Source organism: Oncorhynchus clarkii, chromosome 22 (genome assembly GCF_045791955.1).
Source record: "Oncorhynchus clarkii lewisi isolate Uvic-CL-2024 chromosome 22, UVic_Ocla_1.0, whole genome shotgun sequence".
NCBI lineage: Eukaryota > Metazoa > Chordata > Actinopteri > Salmoniformes > Salmonidae > Oncorhynchus > Oncorhynchus clarkii.
The window spans coordinates 52,130,639-52,153,733 of record NC_092168.1 but is presented as its reverse complement, the minus strand read 5'-3'; the positions used below and the strand labels follow the sequence as shown (position 1 = coordinate 52,153,733).

General features: G+C 43.5%; 1 protein-coding gene across 1 annotated transcript; it reads right to left on the bottom strand.

Moving 5' to 3' along the window:
- Window positions 1-1,315: 1,315 nt before the first annotated feature.
- LOC139381015 (membrane associated ring-CH-type finger 4b) lies at window positions 1,316-21,109 on the bottom strand. Its single transcript, XM_071124246.1, has 4 exons — window positions 20,629-21,109; window positions 11,493-11,648; window positions 10,021-10,213; window positions 1,316-2,154 (listed from the first exon to the last, which is right to left on the bottom strand). The coding sequence occupies exons 1-4, from the start codon at window positions 21,055-21,057 to the stop codon at window positions 1,718-1,720; spliced, it is 1,215 nt and encodes a 404-aa protein (XP_070980347.1). The 5' UTR covers window positions 21,058-21,109; the 3' UTR covers window positions 1,316-1,717.
- Between the last annotated feature and the right edge of the window lie 1,986 nt (window positions 21,110-23,095).

The window sequence follows — 23,095 nt, the reverse complement described above, 5'->3', positions numbered from 1 at the left end:
GTATCACGCAATATAACTCATTTCATGAAGTCATTAAGTGCTTTATTAAAATGTGTAATCGACTACTGAGATGTTACTGGAGAAATAAGTTGCTTCATCTTTTCATGTTGTGATGAAAAATATTTGAATGTAGAAAATGTGCATTCTAATCCAGTGATTGTCATGATGGTTGTTATGTTATTTTTATATTTTACTGTTATATTTGGGCTCCCGAATGTTCAGATGTTTTTTTTGTTCAACAGAGATGAATTTGGCTTCATCTTTATGTGCTCTAATGTCATAGGCTGATTCACCAACTGAGTGTAAACTCAGATCACTATCTCCAGCATTTTTCTCCCCCAGGAAAGGAGAGAAAGAGAGTGACTCAGGGGCAGGCAGGCAGACGCTTTCACTATAAGAGGATAACGTACTTTACTGTTTGACCAAATCATGATTTTAGCCTCTTAAAAAATAGGTTTTGAATTAATGAATGTGCAGGTCGCACCGATTCGAACACCTACAGCACCACAATACAATGCATATTGCATTATTGTTTTCTAGTGAGTACAATTATACTCTAGACTGTAAACTGCAGTGAAAATGTAATTTGAAGAACGCTTCAATTTCAATTCAATTTCAATTTTAACTTTTAAAATGAAACGTATTAGCATTTATGTGACAAACACAACCTGTCACAACGTTTTAATATGATGGAGATACTTCAAAAGTCTCCTGTAGAGACTCATGTTGAGTCTCCTGTAGTCTCCTGTAGAGACTCATGTAGAGTCTCCTGTAGTATCCTGTGGAGTCTCATGTAGTCTCCTGTAGAGTCTCCTGTAGAGTCTCCTGTAGTCTCCTGTAGAGTCTCCTGTAGAGTCTCCTGTAGTCTCCTGTAGAGTCTCATGTGGAGTCTCCTGTGGAGTCTCCTGTAGTCTCCTGTATAGTCTCCTGTAGAGTCTCCTGTAGTCTCCTGTAGAGTCTCCTGTAGAGTCTCCTGTAGTCTCCTGTAGAGTCTCCTGTAGTCTCCTGTAGAGTCTCCTGTAGTCTCCTGTAGACTCTCCTGTAGAGTCTCCTGTAGTCTCCTGTAGAGTCTCCTGTAGAGTCTCCTGTAGAGTCTCCTGTAGTCTCCTGTAGAGTCTCCTTGAGTCTCCTGTAGATTCTCCTTGAGTCTCCTGTAGAGTCTCCTGTAGAGTCTCCTGTAGTCTCTAGTAGAGTCTCCTGTAGAGCATCCTGTAGTCTCCTGTAGAGTCTCCTGTAGAGTCTCCTGTAGACTCCTGTAGTCTCCTGTAGAGTCTCTTGTAGAGTCTCCTGTAGTCTCTTGTAGACTACCTACACGTGTTCATCCACTCCAGTCTAATAAACTGAACAAAAATAGGAAAGCTAACATGCAACAATTTCAAAGAGTTTACTGAGTTACACTTCATATCAGGAAATCCGTCAATTGAAATAAATGTTTTAGTCCCTAATCTATGGATTTCACATGACTGGGCAGGGGCTCAGCAATGGGTGGGTTAGGGAGGGCATAGGCCCACCCACCGGGGAGCTCAGCCAATCAGAATGAGTTTTTCCACACAAAAGGGCATACTATAGACAGAGACACCCCCCCACTGATGTTTCCACAGGGGGGATCATGTTTTTAAGGTCATCAACGGTGCATTTTAAACATTGTTGGTCCTTTTAGACCAAGGCCTTCCATTTCAATGTCAAATCTCTCCTTGACAAGGCCTCAGTCAGAGCCTCAGACTGTAGTGACTCTCATGACCAGCTCCCGGGTGCTGTGGCTGGGGTAGCCGTGGGCCTCTGGCTGCCTCAGGTGGCTGAGAAGGTGGAGGATATTGTAGGCAGCACAGTGTTGGTCTGGTCCAGCTGTCCCTCTGGCCTGCTCAGTGGAGCCCTGTGTGACCAGCCCAATCCCTGTAGCTGGTGATGCTGTAGCTAAGTCCGGTCCTGTGGTGGCAGCAGCCAGAGGGGAGGTGGCAGAGGAGGGTCCTAATCCTGTCCCAGCCTGGTTTCTCTGGCTAGACTGAGGCTGAGAGAGAGTCCGCACTGTGGCTGCTGTCTTCTGGTTCTCACTGTCAGTGGTCTTGTCGTAGTTGAGAACCTTCCACTGCTGGTTGACAGCCTGCCACCGGTTAAAGATACGGAACACTGAAGGTCCTTCATGGATGATTAGAGCTGCAGTGGGAAGATAAGAGATATGAATATTAGTCAGATGATCCTGCAATAAACAATCAGAAGCACAGTCAGGATCTTACTGCATAGAGTCTGACTGCATAGAGTCTTACTGCATAGATTCTTACTGCATAGAGTCTTACTGCATAAAGTCTTACTGCATAGAGTCTTACTGCATAGAGTCCTACTGCATAGAGTCCTACTGCATAGAGTCTTACTGCATAGAGTCTTACTGCATTGAGTCTTACTGCATAGAGTCCTACTGCATAGAGTCCTACTGCATAGAGTCCTACTGCATAGATACATCTAGACACATTTGAAGTAAATGGCTCTGATATGATCCATAAACCTTCCCATAAGACATTATACATATGATACTATACGCTGTTTGTGACAGTGAGTGAGACATGCCAAAATCTGTGTTCTGGGATTTCCACAGGTGAAACATTCGTACAGAGGGGTTCCCGATAATATCTCATCTCAGGTGTTAGAAGTGATTATTGATGCGTCCTCAGAATGTTGGCGCATTGGGGAGTGAGTAGCTCTGTCTGATTGGTTGTTGATGCGTGGGGAGTGAGTAGCTCTGTCTGATTGGTTGTTGATGCGTGGGGAATGAGTAGCTCTGTCTGATTGGTTGTTGATGCATTGGGGAAGGAGTAGCTCTGTCTGATTGGTTGTTGATGCATGGGGAGTGAGTAGCTCTGTCTGATTGGTTGTTGGCGCATTGGGAAAGGAGTAGCTCTGTCTGATTGGTTGTTGATGCATGGGGAGTGAGTAGCTCTGTCTGATTGGTTTTTGGCGCATTGGGGAGTGAGTAGCTCTGTCTGATTGTTTTTTGGCGCATTGGGGAGTGAGTAGCTCTGTCTGATTGGTTGTTGATGCGTGGGGAGTGAGTAGCTATGTCTGATTGGTTGTTGATGCACGGGGAGGGAGTTGCTCTGTCTGATTGGTTGTTGATGCATGGTGAGTGAGTAGCTCTGTCTTATTGGTTGTTGATGCGTGGGGAATGAGTAGCTCTGTCTGATTGGTTGTTGATGCATGGGGAATGAGTAGCTCTGTCTGATTGGTTGTTGATGCATGGGGAGTGAGTAGCTCTGTCTGATTGGTTGTTGATGCATGGGGAGTGAGTAGCTCTGTCTGATTGGTTGTTGATGCATGGGGAGTGAGTAGCTCTGTCTGATTGGTTGTTATTGCATGGGGAGTGAGTAGCTCTGTCTGATTGGTTGTTGATGCACGGGGAGGGAGTAGCTCTGTGTGTACCAACACAACTGTGGTTGTATGAAGAAACCAGACAGAGTTGAAATCAAGACTCAACTTGATAAATCAACATATCCTCACATAACTGGGAGAGTGTGAGTGATTTGTTTTGTCCAACAGCGACCCAATCAGTTTCTAAAACAGTGCAATAATCCAACAAGTCATGGCTTCCCAGGAAAAGACAAAGAGCCACTTGGAGACGAGAGTAATGAACAACTAAATCCTATCCGGTAAAACACAGCTAATACGTTCAACGCTCACAACAACTTGCTACAACCTGTTTAAAGAAATTGATTGGCTCTAAAAGACAGTAAAGGCTATCGTATCATAAATGCACAAAACAAGGTGTGCACATGAATGAACAAGACAAAAAAAAAAAGCATTTAGGAAACAAATTTGCAAACTTTAGAAGATGAATGGGACCAACAAGAAAACAGAATAAGACGAAACATGAGAACATTGTCCTTGAAAATATTGACGCAACGTGGTCTCAGAGCATTTTGTATTATTCTGTATATAAATTGCAGACAGTTAATTTATGACATGTTTCGTATGGTATGTATTAATTTGTGGATGTTACGAATTACAATTTGTACAATATGTTACAAATCAGCAAAAATGAACAATATGATACAAATTTGCTAAACTATTGTTAAGAATTTAAATGTGTTGTTGCTAACGTTAGCTAGATGACTAGGTGGCTAACACTAACATTAGCTAGCTCTAGGGTTTAGGGGTTAAGGTTAGGTTAGGTTAGGTTAGGTTAAAGGGGTAAGGTTAGGTTAAAGGGGTTAGGTTAGGTTAAAGGGTTAAGGTTAGGTTAGGTTAAAGGGGTTAGGTTAGGTTAAAGGGTTAAGGTTAGGTTAGGTTAAAGGGGTTAGGTTAGGTTAAAGGGTTAAGGTTAGGTTAAAGGGTTAAGGTTAGGTTAAAGGGTTAAGGTTAGGTTAAAGGGTTAAGGTTAGGTTAAAGGGGTTAGGTTAGGTTAAAGGGTTAAGGTTAGGTTAAAGGGTTAAGGTTAGGTTAAAGGGTTAAGGTTAGGTTAAAGGGTTAAGGTTAGGTTAAAGGGTTAAGGTTAGGTTAAAGGGTTAAGGTTAAGGATAAGGTTTAAGGTTAGGTTAGGTTAGGTTAAAGGGTTTAGGTTAGGAAGGTTTTGATAAAAAGGTTAGGTTGGGGTTATGGGGAAGGGTTAGCTAACATGCTAAGTATTTGCAAAGTAACTCAAAAGTAGAAAGTAAAGTTGCTAATGATCTAAAATGCTAAAGTTGTCCGTGAGGAGATTCCAACATGCAACCTTTAGGTCGCTAGACTTTCGCGTTATACGTGCTTCCATCCACCTCAACCAACCACCCTACTTTCGCTTTTGCCTTAAGTAAACGTCGGTCTTATGTAACCATAACAAACGTAACATATCATACTTTGAGTGTCCCGGATATCTGTTTACTTTGTTTCGTCTAGTCTATGAGGCCAGTCTGGAAGACAAGGAAAATTAGACCTTTTACTTTGTCGAAGTGATAGAGGAACTTGACGTTGGTTTATCACCAGAAGATCTAGAGCAATGCCACAGAATCGACGTGGAACAGAAGAACGCTAAATACCCACGCCTTGTAACCTTCAAACTATGGAACTATCAAACCAAAGTCAACATTCTGAAGGCACAAGAGGGAAGGAGATCAAAATCCAAGGCCAGACCATTCGAGTCATCCAGGACCTATCTGCTAAGCTGAGAAAAAGAGTCAAAGAATACCTTCCAATCAGACAGTCACAATCTCAGCTCCGCCTCCCGGCAGTGCTATGGGTATGGAAGGGAAAGCCATGCGAATGCCTACAAACTACGAGGAAGGGAGACCTACGTGGACAGAGGAGAGTCCCCTGCACCGAGAAGAGGACAGTGGGAAAAAGTTATAAACACAACGTAGGCTACATGGTGATACTTAAGAGCAGTTTATCGTAAATTGACACAATACTATATTCCCCCCCCCCAATGCTAACCTCTCTAACCTAACCTCTCTCCATTACAATAACAGGGGGGGGTGAGAATTTTTTGAGGGGTGTTACAGTCCCCAGCAAGGAAACCAAAAATTGTCACTAAACAGAAAGGGCAACTAACAAAGAGTCACTGACAACAACCAAAACAAAACAGGTGGGGTTTTAGGAGTGTTTCTGAAAGATACTCATGGGGGTGTCCCCTGAAAGTTGACTAGCAACAACAACAGGAACTGAAAGACACCCACCATGAGCACCCATAAAATTTGCTCAAGAAGAGGCAAACCAAAAGAAAAACCACACCAAACTTAGACAGGAAGCAAACATAAAAGGTGGAGCAAAACGAAACCAGGGAAATCAGATAAAGGATTGTTTGTCTAGAAATCAACTAAAGGTGTTGACCCTCCACATCTATCAAGACAACTAAAGGTGTCGACCCTCCACATCTATCAAGATAATTAAAGGTGTTAATTAACCCTCCACATCTATCAAGACAATTAAAGGAGTTGACCCTACATATCTATCAAGACAACTAAAGGAGTTGACCCTCCACATCTATCAAGACAACTAAAGGAGTTGACCCTCCACATCTATCAAGACAACTAAAGATGTTGACCCTCCACATCTCTCAAGACAACTAAAGGAGTTGACCCTCCACATCTATCAAGACAACTTAAAATGTTGACCCTCCACATCTCTCAAGACAACTAAAGATGTTGACCCTCCTCATCTATCAAGACAACTAGAGGAGGGCTAGGAGGGGTGGCTGGGAGGGGTGGCTGGCAGGGGTGGCTGGGAGGGGTGGCTGTCAGGGGTGGCTGTCAGGGGTGGCTGGGAGGGGTGGCTGTCAGGGGTGGCTGGGAGGGGTGGCTGGGTGAGGGAGCTAGGAGGGATGGCTGGGTGAGGGGGCTGGGAGGGATGGCTGGGTGAGGGGGCTGGGAGGGGGGCTGGGAGGGCGGGCTGGGAGGGGGGGCTGGGAGGGCGGGCTAGCTGTGTGAGGGGCCTGGGAGGGGTGGCTGGGTGAGGGGGCTGGGTGGGCATCAGACACTTCTCTGAAGTATGTGTGGTGTTTCCACTCATCTCACTTCGGTCTTTCGGTGGATCCACTCTCCCAAGTAGAGCCCACCAGCCACTATACTTCAATTTAATTCACAAGGTTTTACAGACTGACCACAGTACTTAAGTGGCAGTACTTCTCCAATGTATTTACAATGACATAATCCACAGGCTTTTGGTACATTAGGAGAGAAACTTAATGTTTTTTTTGTGTGATCTCTGTTAAATGTCTGCTCAGCCTACACGTTCACACGTTTTATTTATGTAATGTATACAATAACTATGTATTCACACTATGGTTCTCCCATATCCACGGCACGTCCACCGCCTTCATATGGTATGTCTGCTAAAATGTTTTATCGGGTTATTCAATGATAGATGGAACGAACTAGGCTAACTTTGATTCTAAGTAAAGACCAACAAAATACTACTTATCACATGGAATGTACACCAACTCCATGATGGCTCAAAAAAAGCAGAAGATTCGTAAACATTTAAAGAGATTGTCAGAAGATGTGGTTTTCTTGCTAGAGTTACATATCAAAAAGGAGGAATTGAGGGTTGAAAGACGTGCTGAGTTGGAGACTATGCTTCCATCTACTGTAGAAACAGCAGAGGTGCTTCTACATCTGCATTGTTTGCTGGGGTTTTACGTTCCAGTCATCTATCAGACAGACTCTCACTCTCCAGCCCTAACAAGGACTCTAGTCAGTCATATATCAGACAGACTCTCACTCTCCAGCCCTAACAAGGACTCTCGTCAGTCATCTATCAGACAGACTCTCACTCTCCAGCCCTAACAAGGACTCTAGTCAGTCATCTATCAGACAGACTCTCACTCTCTAGCCCTAACAAGGACTCTAGTCAGTCATCTATCAGACAGACTCTCACTCGCCAGCCCTAACAAGGACTCTAGTCAGTCATCTATCAGACAGACTCTCACTCTCCAGCCCTAACAAGGACTCTAGTCAGTCATCTATCAGACAGACTCTCACTCTCCAGCCCTAACAAGGACTCTAGTCAGTCATCTATCAGACAGACTCTCACTCTCCAGCCCTAACAAGGACTCTAGTCAGTCATCTATCAGACAGACTCACTCTCCAGCCCTAACAAGGACTCTCGTCAGTCATCTATCAGACAGACTCTCTCTCCAGCTCTAACAAGGACTCTAGTCAGTCATCTATCAAACAGACTCTCACTCTCCAGCCCTAACAAGGACTCTCGTCAGTCATCTATCAGACAGAGTCTCACTCTCCAGCCCTAACAAGGACTCTCGTCAGTCATCTATCAGACAGACTCACTCTCCAGCCCTAACAAGGACTCTAGTCAGTCATCTATCAGACAGACTCACTCTCCAGGCCTAACAAGGACTCTCGTCAGTCATCTATCAGACAGACTCTCACTCTCCAGCCCTAACAAGGACTCTAGTCAGTGTATATAAAACACTGCAGAGGATGAGTTTATCTGCAGAAAGGAATGTTACAGTATGTTTAAAACTAAAGACTCAAAAGAGTACATCAGTGGTAGACAACCCTGGTCCTACATCAGGGTTAGACAACCCTGGTCCTACATCAGGGTTAGACAACCCTGGTCCTACATCAGGGTTAGACAACCCTGGTCCTACATCAGGGTTAGACAAACCTGGTCCTACATCAGGGTTAGACAACCCTGGTCCTACATCAGGGTTAGACAACCCTGGTCCTACATCAGGGGTAGACAACCCTGGTCCTGGAGGGCCACAGTCACTATCTTCAACAGGGGTAGACAACCCTGGTCCTACATCAGGGGTAGACAACCCTGGTCCTGGAGGGCCACAGTCACTATCTTCATCAGGGGTAGACAACTCTGATCCTACATCAGGGTTAGACAACCCTGGTCCTACATCAGGGTTAGACAACCCTGGTCCTACATCAGGGTTAGACAACCCTGGTCCTACATCAGGGTTAGACAACCCTGGTCCTACATCAGGGTTAGACAACCCTGGTCCTACATCAGGGTTAGACAACCCTGGTCCTACATCAGGGGTAGACAACCCTGGTCCTACCTCAGGGGTAGACAAACCTGGTCCTGGAGGGCCGCAGTCACTATTTTCATCAGGGGTAGACAACCCTGGTCCTGGAGGGCCACAGTCACTATCTTCATCAGGGGTAGACAACCCTGGTCCTACATTAGGGGTAGACAACTCTGGTCCTGGAGGGCCACAGTCACTATCTTCATCAGGGGTAGACAACCCTGGTCCTACATCAGGGGTAGACAACCCTGGTCCTCCATCAGGGGTAGATAACCCTGGTCCTGGAGGGCCACAGTCACTATCTTCATCAGGGGTAGACAAACCTGGTCCTAAATCAGGGGTAGACAAACCTGGTCCTAAATCAGGGGTAGACAAACCCGGTCCTACATCAGGGGTAGACAACCCTGGTCCTCCATCAGGGGTAGATAACCCTGGTCCTACATCAGGGGTAGACAACCCTGGTCCTAAATCAGGGGTAGACAAACCTGGTCCTAAATCAGGGGTAGACAACCCTGGTCCTACATCAGGGGTAGACAACCCTGGTCCTACATCAGGGGTAGACAACCCTGGTCCTACATCAGGGGTAAACAAACCTGGTCCTACATCAGGAGTAGACAACCCTGGTCCCACATCAGGGGTAGACAACCCTGGTCCTGGAGGGCCACAGTCGCTATCTTCATCAGGGGTAGACAACCCTGGTCCTGGAGGATCACAGGCACTGTCTTCATCAGGGGTAGACAACACTGGTCCTGGAGGATCACATGCACTGTCTTCATCAGGGGTAGACAACCCTGGTCCTGGAGGGCCACAGTCACTATCTTCATCAGGGGTATACAACCTTGGTCCTACATCAGGCGTAGACAACCCTGGTCCTACATCAGGGGTAGACAACCCTGGTCCTGGAGGGCCACAGTCACTATCTTCATCAGGGGTAGACAACCTTGGTCCTACATCAGGCGTAGACAACCCTGGTCCTGGAGGGCCACAGTCACTATCTTCATCAGGGGTAGACAACCTTGGTCCTACATCAGGCGTAGACAACCCTGGTCCTGGAGGATCACAGGCACTGGAGCCACTTCATGTTTTTGATTGAACTGACCTGGAAGACCAGGTGTGTTGAATTTAGTCATTCACTGATCTGATCAATTATCTGTTCTGGTCTGATGCCTAGTGGGGACAAAATCCTATAGTTCCTGAAGCACTTCCAGGAACTGAGTTGCCTACCTCTGGAGTAAAGGATTAAAGGCTAGAAACTCTCTAAAACAGATGAAGAAAGGAACTGAGTTGCCTACCTCTGAGTAAAGGATTGAAGCCCAGATGAGCTAAATCAATATATATAATGACAAAGTATTCTCACGTTAGACCTGTAGGCAAAACTATACAGATCTATCAAATTGATAATTCATAATTTCTGCCATTCATTCTCTCAGTGTCTATAGCATTCCACTCACATACAGTAAGGGGATTTCAGAGTGAGATAATCTGAAGAACAAGCAACTGCCATCCATTACATTGACTGTCAGTGAGCCACGGTTGTAAACTAGAATAGGGCTCAGCCTCACCGAAGCAGACGATGTCCATGAATCCGTACATGCCGTAGCAGATCTGGAAAAGCAGGTCATGTCTCTGCCAGCGTGCCGAGGGGCTGAAGGAGGACCAGACCAGCCAGGACAGACTGGCCACCAGGAACATAGACCCCAGAATCGCTGCAGCTATCTGAACCTTCTCTATCACCGCCAGGGAGATGGACTGCCACTGAGGGAGGGAGGGACGGAGATACTGTAAACACAAATGCACCATTGTCTGTTTGAAAATGAGATCTACTGCTGTAATGGGTTTATTATGGATCCCCATTAGTTCCTGCCAAGGCAGCAGCTACTCTTCCTGGTTTATTATGGATCCCCATTAGTTCCTGCCAAGGCAGCAGCTACTATTCCTGGGGTTTATTATGGATCCCCATTAGTTCCTGCCAAGGCATCAGCTACTCTTCCTGGGGTTTATTATGGATCCTAATTAGTTCCTGCCAAGGTATCAGCTACTCTTCCTGGGGTTTATTATGGATCCCCATTAGTTCCTGCCAAGGCATCAGCTACTCTTCCTGGGGTTTATTATGGATCCCCATTAGTTCCTGCCGAGGCAGCAGGTACTCTTCCTGGGGTTTATTATGGATCCCCATTAGTTCCTGCCAAGGCAGCAGCAACTCTTCCTGGGGTTTATTATGGATCCCCATTAGTTCCTGCCAAGGCACCAGCTACTCTTCCTGGGGTTTATTATGGGTCCCCATTAGTTCCTGCCAAGGCATCAGCTACTCTTCCTGGGGTTTATTATGGATCCCCATTAGTTCCTGCCGAGGCAGCAGCTACTCTTCCTGGGGTTGATTATGGATCCCCATTAGTTCCCATCAAGGCATCGGCTACTCTTCCTGGGGTTTATTATGGATCCCCATTAGTTCCTGCCAAGGCAGCAGCTACTCTTCCTGGGGTTGATTATGGATCCCCATTAGTTCCTGCCAAAGCAGCAGCTACACTTCCTGGGGTTTATTATGGATCCCCATTAGTTCCTGCCAAGGCAGCAGCTACTCTTCCTGGGGTCCCAAAAAATTAAGGCAGTTTATATAATTATAAAAACATTACAATACATTCACAACAGATTTCACAACACATCTAGGGAGTTTTTCCAAGCCACCGTGCTTCTACATCTGCATTGCTTGCTGTTTGGGGTTTTAGGCTGGGTTTCTGTACAGCACTTTGTGACATCAGCTGATGTAAGAAGGGCTATATAAATACATTTGATTTGATTTGATTCAGTGTGTGCCTTCAGGCCACCACTCTACTACCCCTTATCTACAGGATCAATGTGTGTGTGTATGCGTGTGTCTGTACCTGTGTGTGTGTGTATATATGCGTGTGTCTGTACTGTACCTGTGTGTGTATGCGCGTGTCTGTGCCTGTGTGTCTGTCTCGTCACATTCCCGCTGTTCAATAGGGTGTATTTTGTTTTTAAAAGAGATTTCATTGCTGGCATGGTAGCTCACCTGTAGCGGGTTCCTGGTGCTGATGCTGATGACCTGGTACTTGTAGTAGCAGAGCTCACAGGCCCAGGATCCTCTCTGACTGATCCACTTGATGAGGCAGGGCTGGTGGATACAGCGAACCGACCCACTGCAGCGACATGGGCTCAGCAGCTCCCCCTGTGGGACACATTACATTACACAGCAGTTGAAACCAAAGGCCCATAATTCCTCACTGGCATAATACAGTACCAGTCAAAAGTAAAACATGATTTTTTACTATTTTCTACATTGTAGAATAATAGTGAAGACATCAAAACTATGAAATAACACACATGGAATCATGTAGTTACCAAAAAAACTGTTAAACAAATCAAAATATATTTTATATTTCACATTCTTCAAAGTAGCCACCCTTTGCCTTGATGACAGCTTTGTACACTCTTGGCATTCTCTTAACCAATTTCACCTGCATTTGCAACAGTCTGGAAGGAGTTCCCACATATGCTGAGCACTTAGATGCTTTTCTATCACTCTACGGTCCGACTCATCCCAAACCATCTCAATTGGGTTGAGGTCGGGTGATTGTGGAGGCCAGGTCATCTGATGCAGCACTCCATCACTCTCCTTATTGGTCAAATAGCCCTTACACAGCCTGGAGGTGTGTTGGGTCATTGTCCTGTTGAAAAACAAATGATAATCCCACTAAGCGCTAACCAGATGGGATGGTGTATCGCTGCAAAATGCTGTGGTAGTCATGCTGGTTAAGTATGCCTTGAATTCTAAATAAATCACAGACAGTGTCAGCAAAGCAAAGCACCCCCACACCATCACAGTTCCTTCTACATGCTTCACGGTGGGAACCATACATGTGGAGATGGGTGCGTCACTTGAGTGGGTTGAGTCTCTGACGTGATCTTCCTGTCTGGGTTGGTGCCCCCTTCAGGTTCGTGCCATGGGGGAAATCTTTGTGGGCTATACTCAGCCTTGTCTCAGGGTAGTAAGTTGGTGGTTTGAAGATATCCCTCTAGTGGTGTGGGGGCTGTGCTTTGGCAAAGTGGGTGGGGTTATATCCTGCCTGGTTGGCCCTGTCCGGGGGTATCATCGGATGGGGCCACGGTGTCTCCTGACCCCTCCTCTCTCAGTCTCCAGTATTTATGCTGCAGTGGTTTATGTGTCAGGTGGCTAGGGTCAGTCTGTTATATCTGGAGTATTTCTCCTGTCTTATCCAGTGTCCTGTGTGAATTTATGTATGCTCCCTCTGATTCTCTCTCTTTCTCTCTCTCAATCACATTTATTTATAAAGCCCTTCTTACATCAAGATTCTTCCTAGGTGCTGGCCTTTCTAGGGAGTGTTTCCTAGCCACTGTGCTTCTACACCTGCATTGCTTGCTATTTGGAGTCTTAGACTGGGTTTCTGTACAACACTTTGTGACATCGGCTGATATAAAAAGGGCTTAATAAATACATTTGATTGATTTGGGCTGCAATTTCTGAGACTGATAACTCTAATGAAATTATCCTCTGCAGCAGAGGAAACTCTGGGTCTTCCTTTCCTGTGGCAGTCCTCGTGAAAACCAGTTTCATCATTGTGCTTGATAGTTTTTGTGACTGCACTTGAAGAAACTTTCAAAGTTCTTGAATTTTTCCGGATTGACTACCTTCATGTCTTAAAGTAACTGTCATTTCTCTTTGCCTATTTGAGCTGTTCTTGACACAATATGGACTTTGTCTTTAACCAAATAGGTATGTCTCCTGTATACCACCCCTACCTTGTCACAATACAACTGATTCACTCAAGGAAAGGAAAATAAGGAAAGAAATTCCACAAATTAACAAGGCACACCTGTTAATTTAAATGCATTCCAGGTGACTACTTCATGAAGCTGGTTGAGAACACTTTTTGGTTACTACATGATTCCAAATGTGTTATTGCATATGTTTGATGTGTTCACTATTATTCTACAATGTAGGGAAAAAAAGAAAAAAAAACTTGAATGAGTAGGTGTGCCCAAACTTTTGACTGTTGTTGTATGTTGAACAGGATTACATAGCCTTTTTGTTTAGAGGGACTGGATCAATAGAAACAGGATGCTGGTGTCTATGACAACAGGAGCAGAATCTCAGTCACAGAGCAGAGAGGAAATACAGTGCAGAAAGGAAATACAGAGCAGAAAGGAAATACAGAGTAGAGAGGAAATACAGAGGAAATACAGAGTAGAAAGGAAATACAGAGTAGAGAGGAAATACAGAGGAAATACAGAGCAGAGAGGAAATACAGAGGAAATACAGAGTAGAGAGGAAATACAGAGTAGAGAGGAAATACAGAGTAGAGAGGAAATACAGAGGAAATACAGAGCAGAGAGGAAATACAGAGGAAATAAAGAGTAGAAAGGAAATACAGAGTAGAGAGGAAATACAGAGGAAATACAGAGCAGAGAGGAAATACAGAGGAAATACAGAGCAGAAAGGAAATACAGAGTAGAGAGGAAATACAGAGCAGAGAGGAAATACAGAGGAAATACAGAGTAGAGAGGAAATACAGAGTAGAGAGGAAATACAGAGTAGAGAGGAAATACAGAGGAAATACAGAGCAGAGAGGAAATAAAGAGGAAATAAAGAGTAGAGAGGAAATACAGAGTAGAGAGGAAATACAGAGGAAATACAGAGTAGAAAGGAAATACAGAGTAGAGAGGAAATACAGAGGAAATACAGAGCAGAGAGGAAATACAGAGGAAATACAGAGCAGAAAGGAAATACAGAGTAGAGAGGAAATACAGAGCAGAGAGGAAATACAGAGGAAATACAGAGTAGAGAGGAAATACAGAGTAGAGAGGAAATACAGAGTAGAGAGGAAATACAGAGGAAATACAGAGCAGAGAGGAAATAAAGAGGAAATAAAGAGTAGAGAGGAAATACAGAGTAGAGAGGAAATACAGAGGAAATACAGAGCAGAAAGGAAATACAGAGTAGAGAGGAAATACAGAGGAAATACAGAGTAGAGAGGAAATACAGAGTAGAGAGGAAATACAGAGGAAATACAGAGTAGAGAGGAAATACAGAGCAGAGAGGAAATACAGAGTAGAGAGGAAATACAGAGTAGAGAGGAAATACAGAGCAGAGAGGAAATACAGAGTAGAGAGGAAATACAGAGTAGAGAGGAAATACAGAGCAGAGAGGAAATACAAAGCAGAGAGGAAATACAGAGTAGAGAGGAAATACAGAGCAGAAAGGAAATACAGAGCAGAGAGGAAATACATAGTAGAGAGGAAATACAGAGTAGAGAGGAAATACAGAGCAGAGAGGAAATACAGAGTAGAGAGGAAATACAGAGCAGAGAGGAAATACAGAGTAGAGAGGAAATACAGAGCAGATAGGAAATACAGAGTAGAGAGGAAATGCAGAGTAGAGAGGAAATACAGAGTAGAGAGGAAATACAGAGCAGAGAGGAAATACAGAGTAGAGAGGAAATACAGAGCAGAGAGGAAATACAGAGCAGAGAGGAAAAACAGAGTAGAGAGGAAATACAGAGGAAATACAGAATAGAGAGGAAATACAGAGTAGGAAGGAAATACAGAGTAGAGAGGAAATACAGAGTAGAGAGGAAATACAGAGTAGGAAGGAAATACAGAGTACAGATGAAATACAGAGGAAATACAGAGTAGAGAGGAAATACAGAGTAGACAGGAAATACAGAGGAAATACAGAGGAAATACAGAGTAGAGAGGAAATACAGAGAAGACAGGAAATACAGAGGAAATACAGAGTAGAGAGGAAATACAGAGTAGAGAGGAAATACAGAGGAAATACAGAGCAGAGAGGAAATACAGAGTAGAGAGGAAATACAGAGGAAATACAGAGCAGAGAGGAAATACAGAGGAAATAAAGAGCAGAGAGGAAATACAGAGTAGAGAGGAAATACAGAGTAGAGAGGAAATACAGAGTAGAGAGGAAATACAGAGTAGAGATGAAATACAGAAGAAATACAGATTAGAGAGGAAATACAGAGAAGACAGGAAATACAGAGGAAACAGAGTAGAGAGGAAATACAGAGTAGAGAGGAAATACAGAGTAGAGAGGAAATACAGAGAAGACAGGAAATACAGAGGAAATACAGAGTACAGAGGAAATACAGAGTAGAGAGGAAATACAGAGTAGAGAGGAAATACAGAGGAAATACAGAGTAGAGAGGAAATACAGAGTAGAGAGGAAATACAGAGGAAATACAGAGCAGAGAGGAAATACAGAGGAAATAAAGAGTAGAGAGGAAATACAGAGTAGGGAGGAAATACAGAGGAAATACAGAGCAGAAAGGAAATACAGAGGAAATAAAGAGTAGAGAGGAAATACAGAGGAAATAAAGAGTAGAGAGGAAACACAGAGTAGAGAGGAAATACAGAGGAAATACAGAGCAGAGAGGAAATACAGAGTAGAGAGGAAATACAGAGTAGAGAGGAAATACAGAGGAAATACAGAGTAGAGAGGAAATACAGAGTAGAGAGGAAATACAGAGGAAATACAGAGTAGAGAGGAAATACAGAGGAAATAAAGAGTAGAGATTAAATACAGAGTAGGGAGGAAATACAGAGGAAATACAGAGTAGAGAAGAAATACAGAGTAGAGAGGAAATACAGAGGAAATACAGAGTAGAGAGGAAATACAGAGAAGACAGGAAATACAGAGGAAACAGAGTAGAGAGGAAATACAGAGTAGAGAGGAAATACAGAGGAAATACAGAGCAGAGAGGAAATACAGAGTAGAGAGGAAATACAGAGGAAATACAGAGCAGAGAGGAAATACAGAGGAAATAAAGAGTAGAGAGGAAATACAGAGCAGAGAGGAAATACAGAGTAGAGAGGAAATACAGAGTAGAGAGGAAATACAGAGCAGATAGGAAATACAGAGTAGAGAGGAAATGCAGAGTAGAGAGGAAATACAGAGTAGAGAGGAAATACAGAGCAGAGAGGAAATACAGAGTAGAGAGGAAATACAGAGCAGAGAGGAAATACAGAGCAGAGAGGAAAAACAGAGTAGAGAGGAAATACAGAGGAAATACAGAATAGAGAGGAAATACAGAGTAGGAAGGAAATACAGAGTAGAGAGGAAATACAGAGTAGAGAGGAAATACAGAGTAGGAAGGAAATACAGAGTACAGATGAAATACAGAGGAAATACAGAGTAGAGAGGAAATACAGAGTAGACAGGAAATACAGAGGAAATACAGAGGAAATACAGAGTAGAGAGGAAATACAGAGAAGACAGGAAATACAGAGGAAATACAGAGTAGAGAGGAAATACAGAGTAGAGAGGAAATACAGAGGAAATACAGAGCAGAGAGGAAATACAGAGTAGAGAGGAAATACAGAGGAAATACAGAGCAGAGAGGAAATACAGAGGAAATAAAGAGCAGAGAGGAAATACAGAGTAGAGAGGAAATACAGAGTAGAGAGGAAATACAGAGTAGAGAGGAAATACAGAGTAGAGATGAAATACAGAAGAAATACAGATTAGAGAGGAAATACAGAGAAGACAGGAAATACAGAGGAAACAGAGTAGAGAGGAAATACAGAGTAGAGAGGAAATACAGAGTAGAGAGGAAATACAGAGAAGACAGGAAATACAGAGGAAATACAGAGTACAGAGGAAATACAGAGTAGAGAAGAAATACAGAGTAGAGAGGAAATACAGAGGAAATACAGAGTAGAGAGGAAATACAGAGTAGAGAGGAAATACAGAGGAAATACAGAGCAGAGAGGAAATACAGAGGAAATAAAGAGTAGAGAGGAAATACAGAGTAGGGAGGAAATACAGAGGAAATACAGAGCAGAAAGGAAATACAGAGGAAATAAAGAGTAGAGAGGAAATACAGAGGAAATAAAGAGTAGAGAGGAAACACAGAGTAGAGAGGAAATACAGAGGAAATACAGAGCAGAGAGGAAATACAGAGTAGAGAGGAAATACAGAGTAGAGAGGAAATACAGAGGAAATACAGAGTAGAGAGGAAATACAGAGTAGAGAGGAAATACAGAGGAAATACAGAGTAGAGAGGAAATACAGAGGAAATAAAGAGTAGAGAGGAAATACAGAGTAGGGAGGAAATACAGAGGAAATACAGAGTAGAGAAGAAATACAGAGTAGAGAGGAAATACAGAGGAAATACAGAGTAGAGAGGAAATACAGAGAAGACAGGAAATACAGAGGAAACAGAGTAGAGAGGAAATACAGAGTAGAGAGGAAATACAGAGGAAATACAGAGCAGAGAGGAAATACAGAGGAAATAAAGAGCAGAGAGGAAATACAGAGTAGAGAGGAAATACAGAGTAGAGAGGAAATACAGAGTAGAGAGGAAATACAGAGTAGAGAGGAAATACAGAAGAAATACAGATTAGAGAGGAAATACAGAGAAGACAGGAAATACAGAGGAAACAGAGTAGAGAGGAAATACAGAGTAGAGAGGAAATACAGAGTAGAGAGGAAATACAGAGAAGACAGGAAATACAGAGGAAATACAGAGTACAGAGGAAATACAGAGTAGAGAGGAAATACAGAGTAGAAAGGAAATACAGAGGGAATACAGAGTAAAGAGGAAATACAGAGGAAATACAGAGTAGAGAGGAAATACAGAGAAGACAGGAAATACAGAGGAAACAGAGTAGAGAGGAAATACAGAGTAGAGAGGAAATACAGAGGAAATACAGAGTACAGAGGAAATACAGGGTAGAGAGGAAATACAGAGAAGACAGGAAATACAGAGGAAATACAGAGTAGAGAGGAAATACAGAGTAGAGAGGAAATACAGAGTAGAAAGGAAATACAGAGGGAATACAGAGTAAAGAGGAAATACAGAGGAAATACAGAGTAGAGAGGAAATACAGAGGAAATAAAGAGTAGACAGGAAATACAGAGTAGAGAGGCAATACAGAGTAGAGAGGAAATACAGAGTAGAGAGGAAATACAGAGGAAATACAGAGTAGAGAGGAAATACAGAGTAGAGAGGAAATACAGAGGGAATACAGAGTAAAGAGGAAATACAGAGGAAATACAGAGCAGAGAGGAAATACAGAGTAGAGAGGAAATACAGAGTAGAGAGGAAATACAGAGGAAATACAGAGTAGAGAGGAAATACAGAGTAGAGAGGAAATACAGAGGAAATACAGAGCAGAGAGGAAATACAGAGTAGAGAGGAAATACAGAGTAGAGAGGAAATACAGAGTAGAGAGGAAATACAGAGCAGAGAGGAAATACAGAGTAGAGAGGAAATACAGAGTAGAGAGGAAATACAGAGTAGAGAGGAAATACAGAGGAAATACAGAGTAGAGAGGAAATACAGAGGAAATACAGAGGAAATACAGAGTAGAGAGGAAATACAGAGGAAATACAGAGCAGAGAGGAAATACAGAGTAGAGAGGAAATACAGAGCCACTGTACTTTTGACACTGGACAAAAGTAGTGCACTATACAGGGAATAGGCTGCCATTTAGTACACACCCTGAGAGAACACTACTGAATAAAACAAGCACCGTGTGAATCACTCTAAGTGAAGTGTGGCCTTGAAAAATCCCTCCTCTCTATGCGTGCTTCCTCTCTGGCTTGTGTTGAATATCAATTTCCTGTCTGAGAAAAAAAACTTCAAAGCTTTAACAGTGAAAAAGGTTTCTAGTGTCGGGGGTGAATTTAACATATTATTTATTATTAAACTCCAGGGATTTCAGAGGGTCACTTCATGTCACATCGCCTCTCAACTACTGGGTACTCTCATTCTTTACACTAAGGGTCCCAAACGGCACCCTATTCCCTATCGGTCCTGGTCAAAAGTAGTCCACTATAAAGGTATTAGGGTGCCATTGGGATGCAAACCCAGCTGTGTCAAGTGCTGTAACTTGACTGCAGGAGAAAAATGCCAATAATGAGCAGCACTCCAGCTAAGAACAGAACAACTGGGTGAGTTAAGAGGACAACCTGATAACTAGTCAGCACTCCAGCTAAGAACAGAACAACTGGGTGAGAGGACAACCTGATAACTAGTCAGCACTCCAGCTAAGAACAGAACAACTGGGTGAGAGGACAACCTGATAACTAGTCAGCACTCCAGCTAAGAACAGAACAACTGGGTGAGAGGACAACCTGATAACTAGTCAGCACTCCAGCTAAGAACAGAACAACTGGGTGAGAGGACAACCTGATAACTAGTCAGCACTCCAGCTAAGAACAGAACAACTGGGTGAGAGGACAACCTGATAACTAGTCAGCACTCCAGCTAAGAACAGAACAACTGGGTGAGAGGACAACCTGATAACTAGTCAGCACTCCAGCTAAGAACAGAACAACTGGTTAAGAGGACAACCTGATAACTAGTCAGCACTCCAGCTAAGAACAGAACAACTGGTTAAGAGGACAACCTGATAACTAAAGTGAAGAATGGAAGTTGGAACTTGTTGGAAGATGTGAAAAACAAGGGTTCCAGTTTGCATTACATGATGAGTTGCATGATTTCTCTCAACTTTAAATTAGTCTCTCATGTTCCTCCTGAATAGTGTAGTGAGACATATTAATCAATATCGTCTCCAAGACAAACAATAGCATGACTAAAGATGGGAGAATATAGTCCTAGGTACAGTTCCCGACTTCCCAGTGTCCTGTACTGTTTCAGGCAGTGTGTGAATGAGTGGGAAACATTATTGGATTTCTCCTGCATGTAATTGTTTCTATGTTTTATGTTCACACTCAATGTCAGTCTATAATCTGTTTTGGTAGTTCTGTTTGTCTCCAATTAATCAACCAGAGGGACAGAGGGTTTATCTGCCCAGCGATCACTGATATGGTGACCCCTGTTTACCCAGAGACCACAGACCACCCACTTATTTGGGCTCTCTCCAGGCATGCCTTACAGATGGAGGCGGGTTGCAGGGGAGCCATTCTGAGGCTACTGGAGCGGTGTAGGATTATTACTCAAAGGAACGTCTAAGGGCCATTAATTCAGACAAAATGTCACACCTTCTAGAATAAGTAGCCTTTACTGAGATGAAAAGCTCCTCAGCCACATGACAGCTGACGATTCTGACACCAACCCTATCGTGGCTCTTGGGAGATGCCACCTGAGGACTCAGATCATAACAGCAAAACTAAGCCAGTGTTGTGTTAAGGGTCTATCCAATATCACCGTTTCAGGTCCCTGGAAGCAGATCCTGCAGACAGGTGTCCTGAGGCTGCCACTCTCACTATAACTGCACAAGGAGAACCTCTGTTCCAGCTTGTCCTTAGCCCAGCTATCAGAGGAGCTGCTGCAGTGTAATACCCCCGGTGGCTCTGCCGCATCAACCCAGCCTGAGCCCCCCGCCAGCCTGTCTCTCTCCGGCCCGCTGGCACCCCCCGGTGGCGGGGCAGTCCGTATGTCCCCCGGACCCTGATGGGCCGTTAACGTGTTGTCGTCCGTTCCACTGACGTCTGAAGGGACCCCATGGCTGTCCGGTACGTGTCCGGTCATGGGGAGCAATACCGTTACCGCAGACGGGGGCCGGAGTAACAGCACCTTCAGGTCACCAAATAGGACGCAGCAGCGGCTCTTCAGCATGTCTGGACCACGCAGCATCACTGAGGAATTAGCAGCACCATGCGATGACACTAAGGCTAAAAAGCTCCTCTACAAATCATTGAATAAAATGTGATGTCTACTTACAGGAAGTGTTACCCCCTAAAAGAGTCCAAACTGCCTTGGCACCTTTCCCATTAATAACATATTCCATTGGCGCAAACAAGTATCAGAACACATTGGATATTCGGGTTGTTTCGGCTAGAACATCAATAAATAGTTAAAACAGGCTTTCATAATTTCATCCCCAAAGATGAATCTACTCCCACAGTATCTTCCAGAGTGGTCCAAGAGACAGGCATCATCCCATTGGTTCATTGTTGATGTCTGGTTGAGAATATCTGTATGGGTTTCTCATAGATGTGCCATTCATCACAAATGGTGAATCAAAGAATCTGTTCATAGATAACTATCCAAAGCGAAACTCTGTCTGTCGTTGGCGTGCTGTTCAAAGCTTCCAGGGAGCATAGCTGTCGTTAGTTTTCAATACATCACCGTCGTTTTCGCAACCACCGAATTCCCGTGCTCAAAGAACACAATGGTGCGTGTGTATCCATGAACAATATTTCATCCATCCCAGCTTTCGGACTGTCCTAATGTTAGGCGCATGCATTCCTTCTAGGTGTCTGTCTGTGTGATCATTGGCTGTTGATTTTGTGCTCACGCTGCAGTTTCAGTGCCATGATTCCTGGGACAGCTCCCAAGCACAGCACGTCACCACAGCAAGGAGTGATGCAGAGCCGGAGAACAATCTGCTCAGAATAACAAAAGGAGGAAGCTAGACATCGTCATGCCTGTCAATGTAGGGTCCGTATGTCCAGCATAGCCCACAAATAACAGAACAGACGCCACAATTTTCAAATTAAACGTGCTGAAGGCAAAGCACAACAAGATTTATTGAATCAACTATAAAAATATAACATTGCATTAGTAGCATAAAATAACACACTAACAGTAACTCTTCAACCATTCAAGTTAGGTATAAAACCAACTTTCACATGTTCAGGATATCTAATTCAACCAACCAACCAATCAATCAATCAATCAATCAATCAATCAATCAATTTTCCCATCTATCTACCACTATTTGAAGTATAACCAGTCACTACCACTACTATAACCAGTCACAACCATTACTATTGTAGACACTACCACTACTATTACTATAACCAGTCACTGCCACTACTATAAATATAACCAGTGACTACCACTACTATAATCAGTCACTACCACTACTATAACCAGTCACTACCATTACTACTGTAGACACTACCACTACTATAACTATAACCAGTCACTACCACTACTATAATCAGTCACTACCACTACTATAACTAGTCACTACCATTACTACTGTAGACACTACCACTACCACTACTATAACCAGTCACTACCACTACTATAACCAGTCACTACCACTACTATAACCAGTCACTGCCACTACTATAAATATAACCAGTCACTACCACTACTACTGTAGACACTACCACTACTATAACCAGTCACTACCATTACTACTGTAGACACTGCCACTACTATAACTATAACCAGTCACTACCACTACTATAACTATAACCAGTCACTACCACCACTATAACCAGTCACTACCACTACTATAACCAGTCACTACCACTACTATAACCAGTCACTACCATTACTATAACCAGTCACTACCACTACTATAACTATAACCAGTCACTACTATAACCAGTCACTACCATTACTATAACTATAACCATTCACTACCACTTCTATAATTATAACCAGTCACTACCACTACTATAACCAGTCACTACCACTACTATAACTATAACCAGTCACTACCACTACTATAACTATAACCAGACACTACCACTACTATAACTATAACCAGTCACTACCACTACTATAACTATAACCAGACACTACCACTACCACTACTATAACCAGTCACTACCACTACTATAACCAGTCACTACCACTACTATAACTATAACCAGTCACTACCACTACTATAACCAGTCACTACCATTACTACTGTAGACACTACCACTACTAT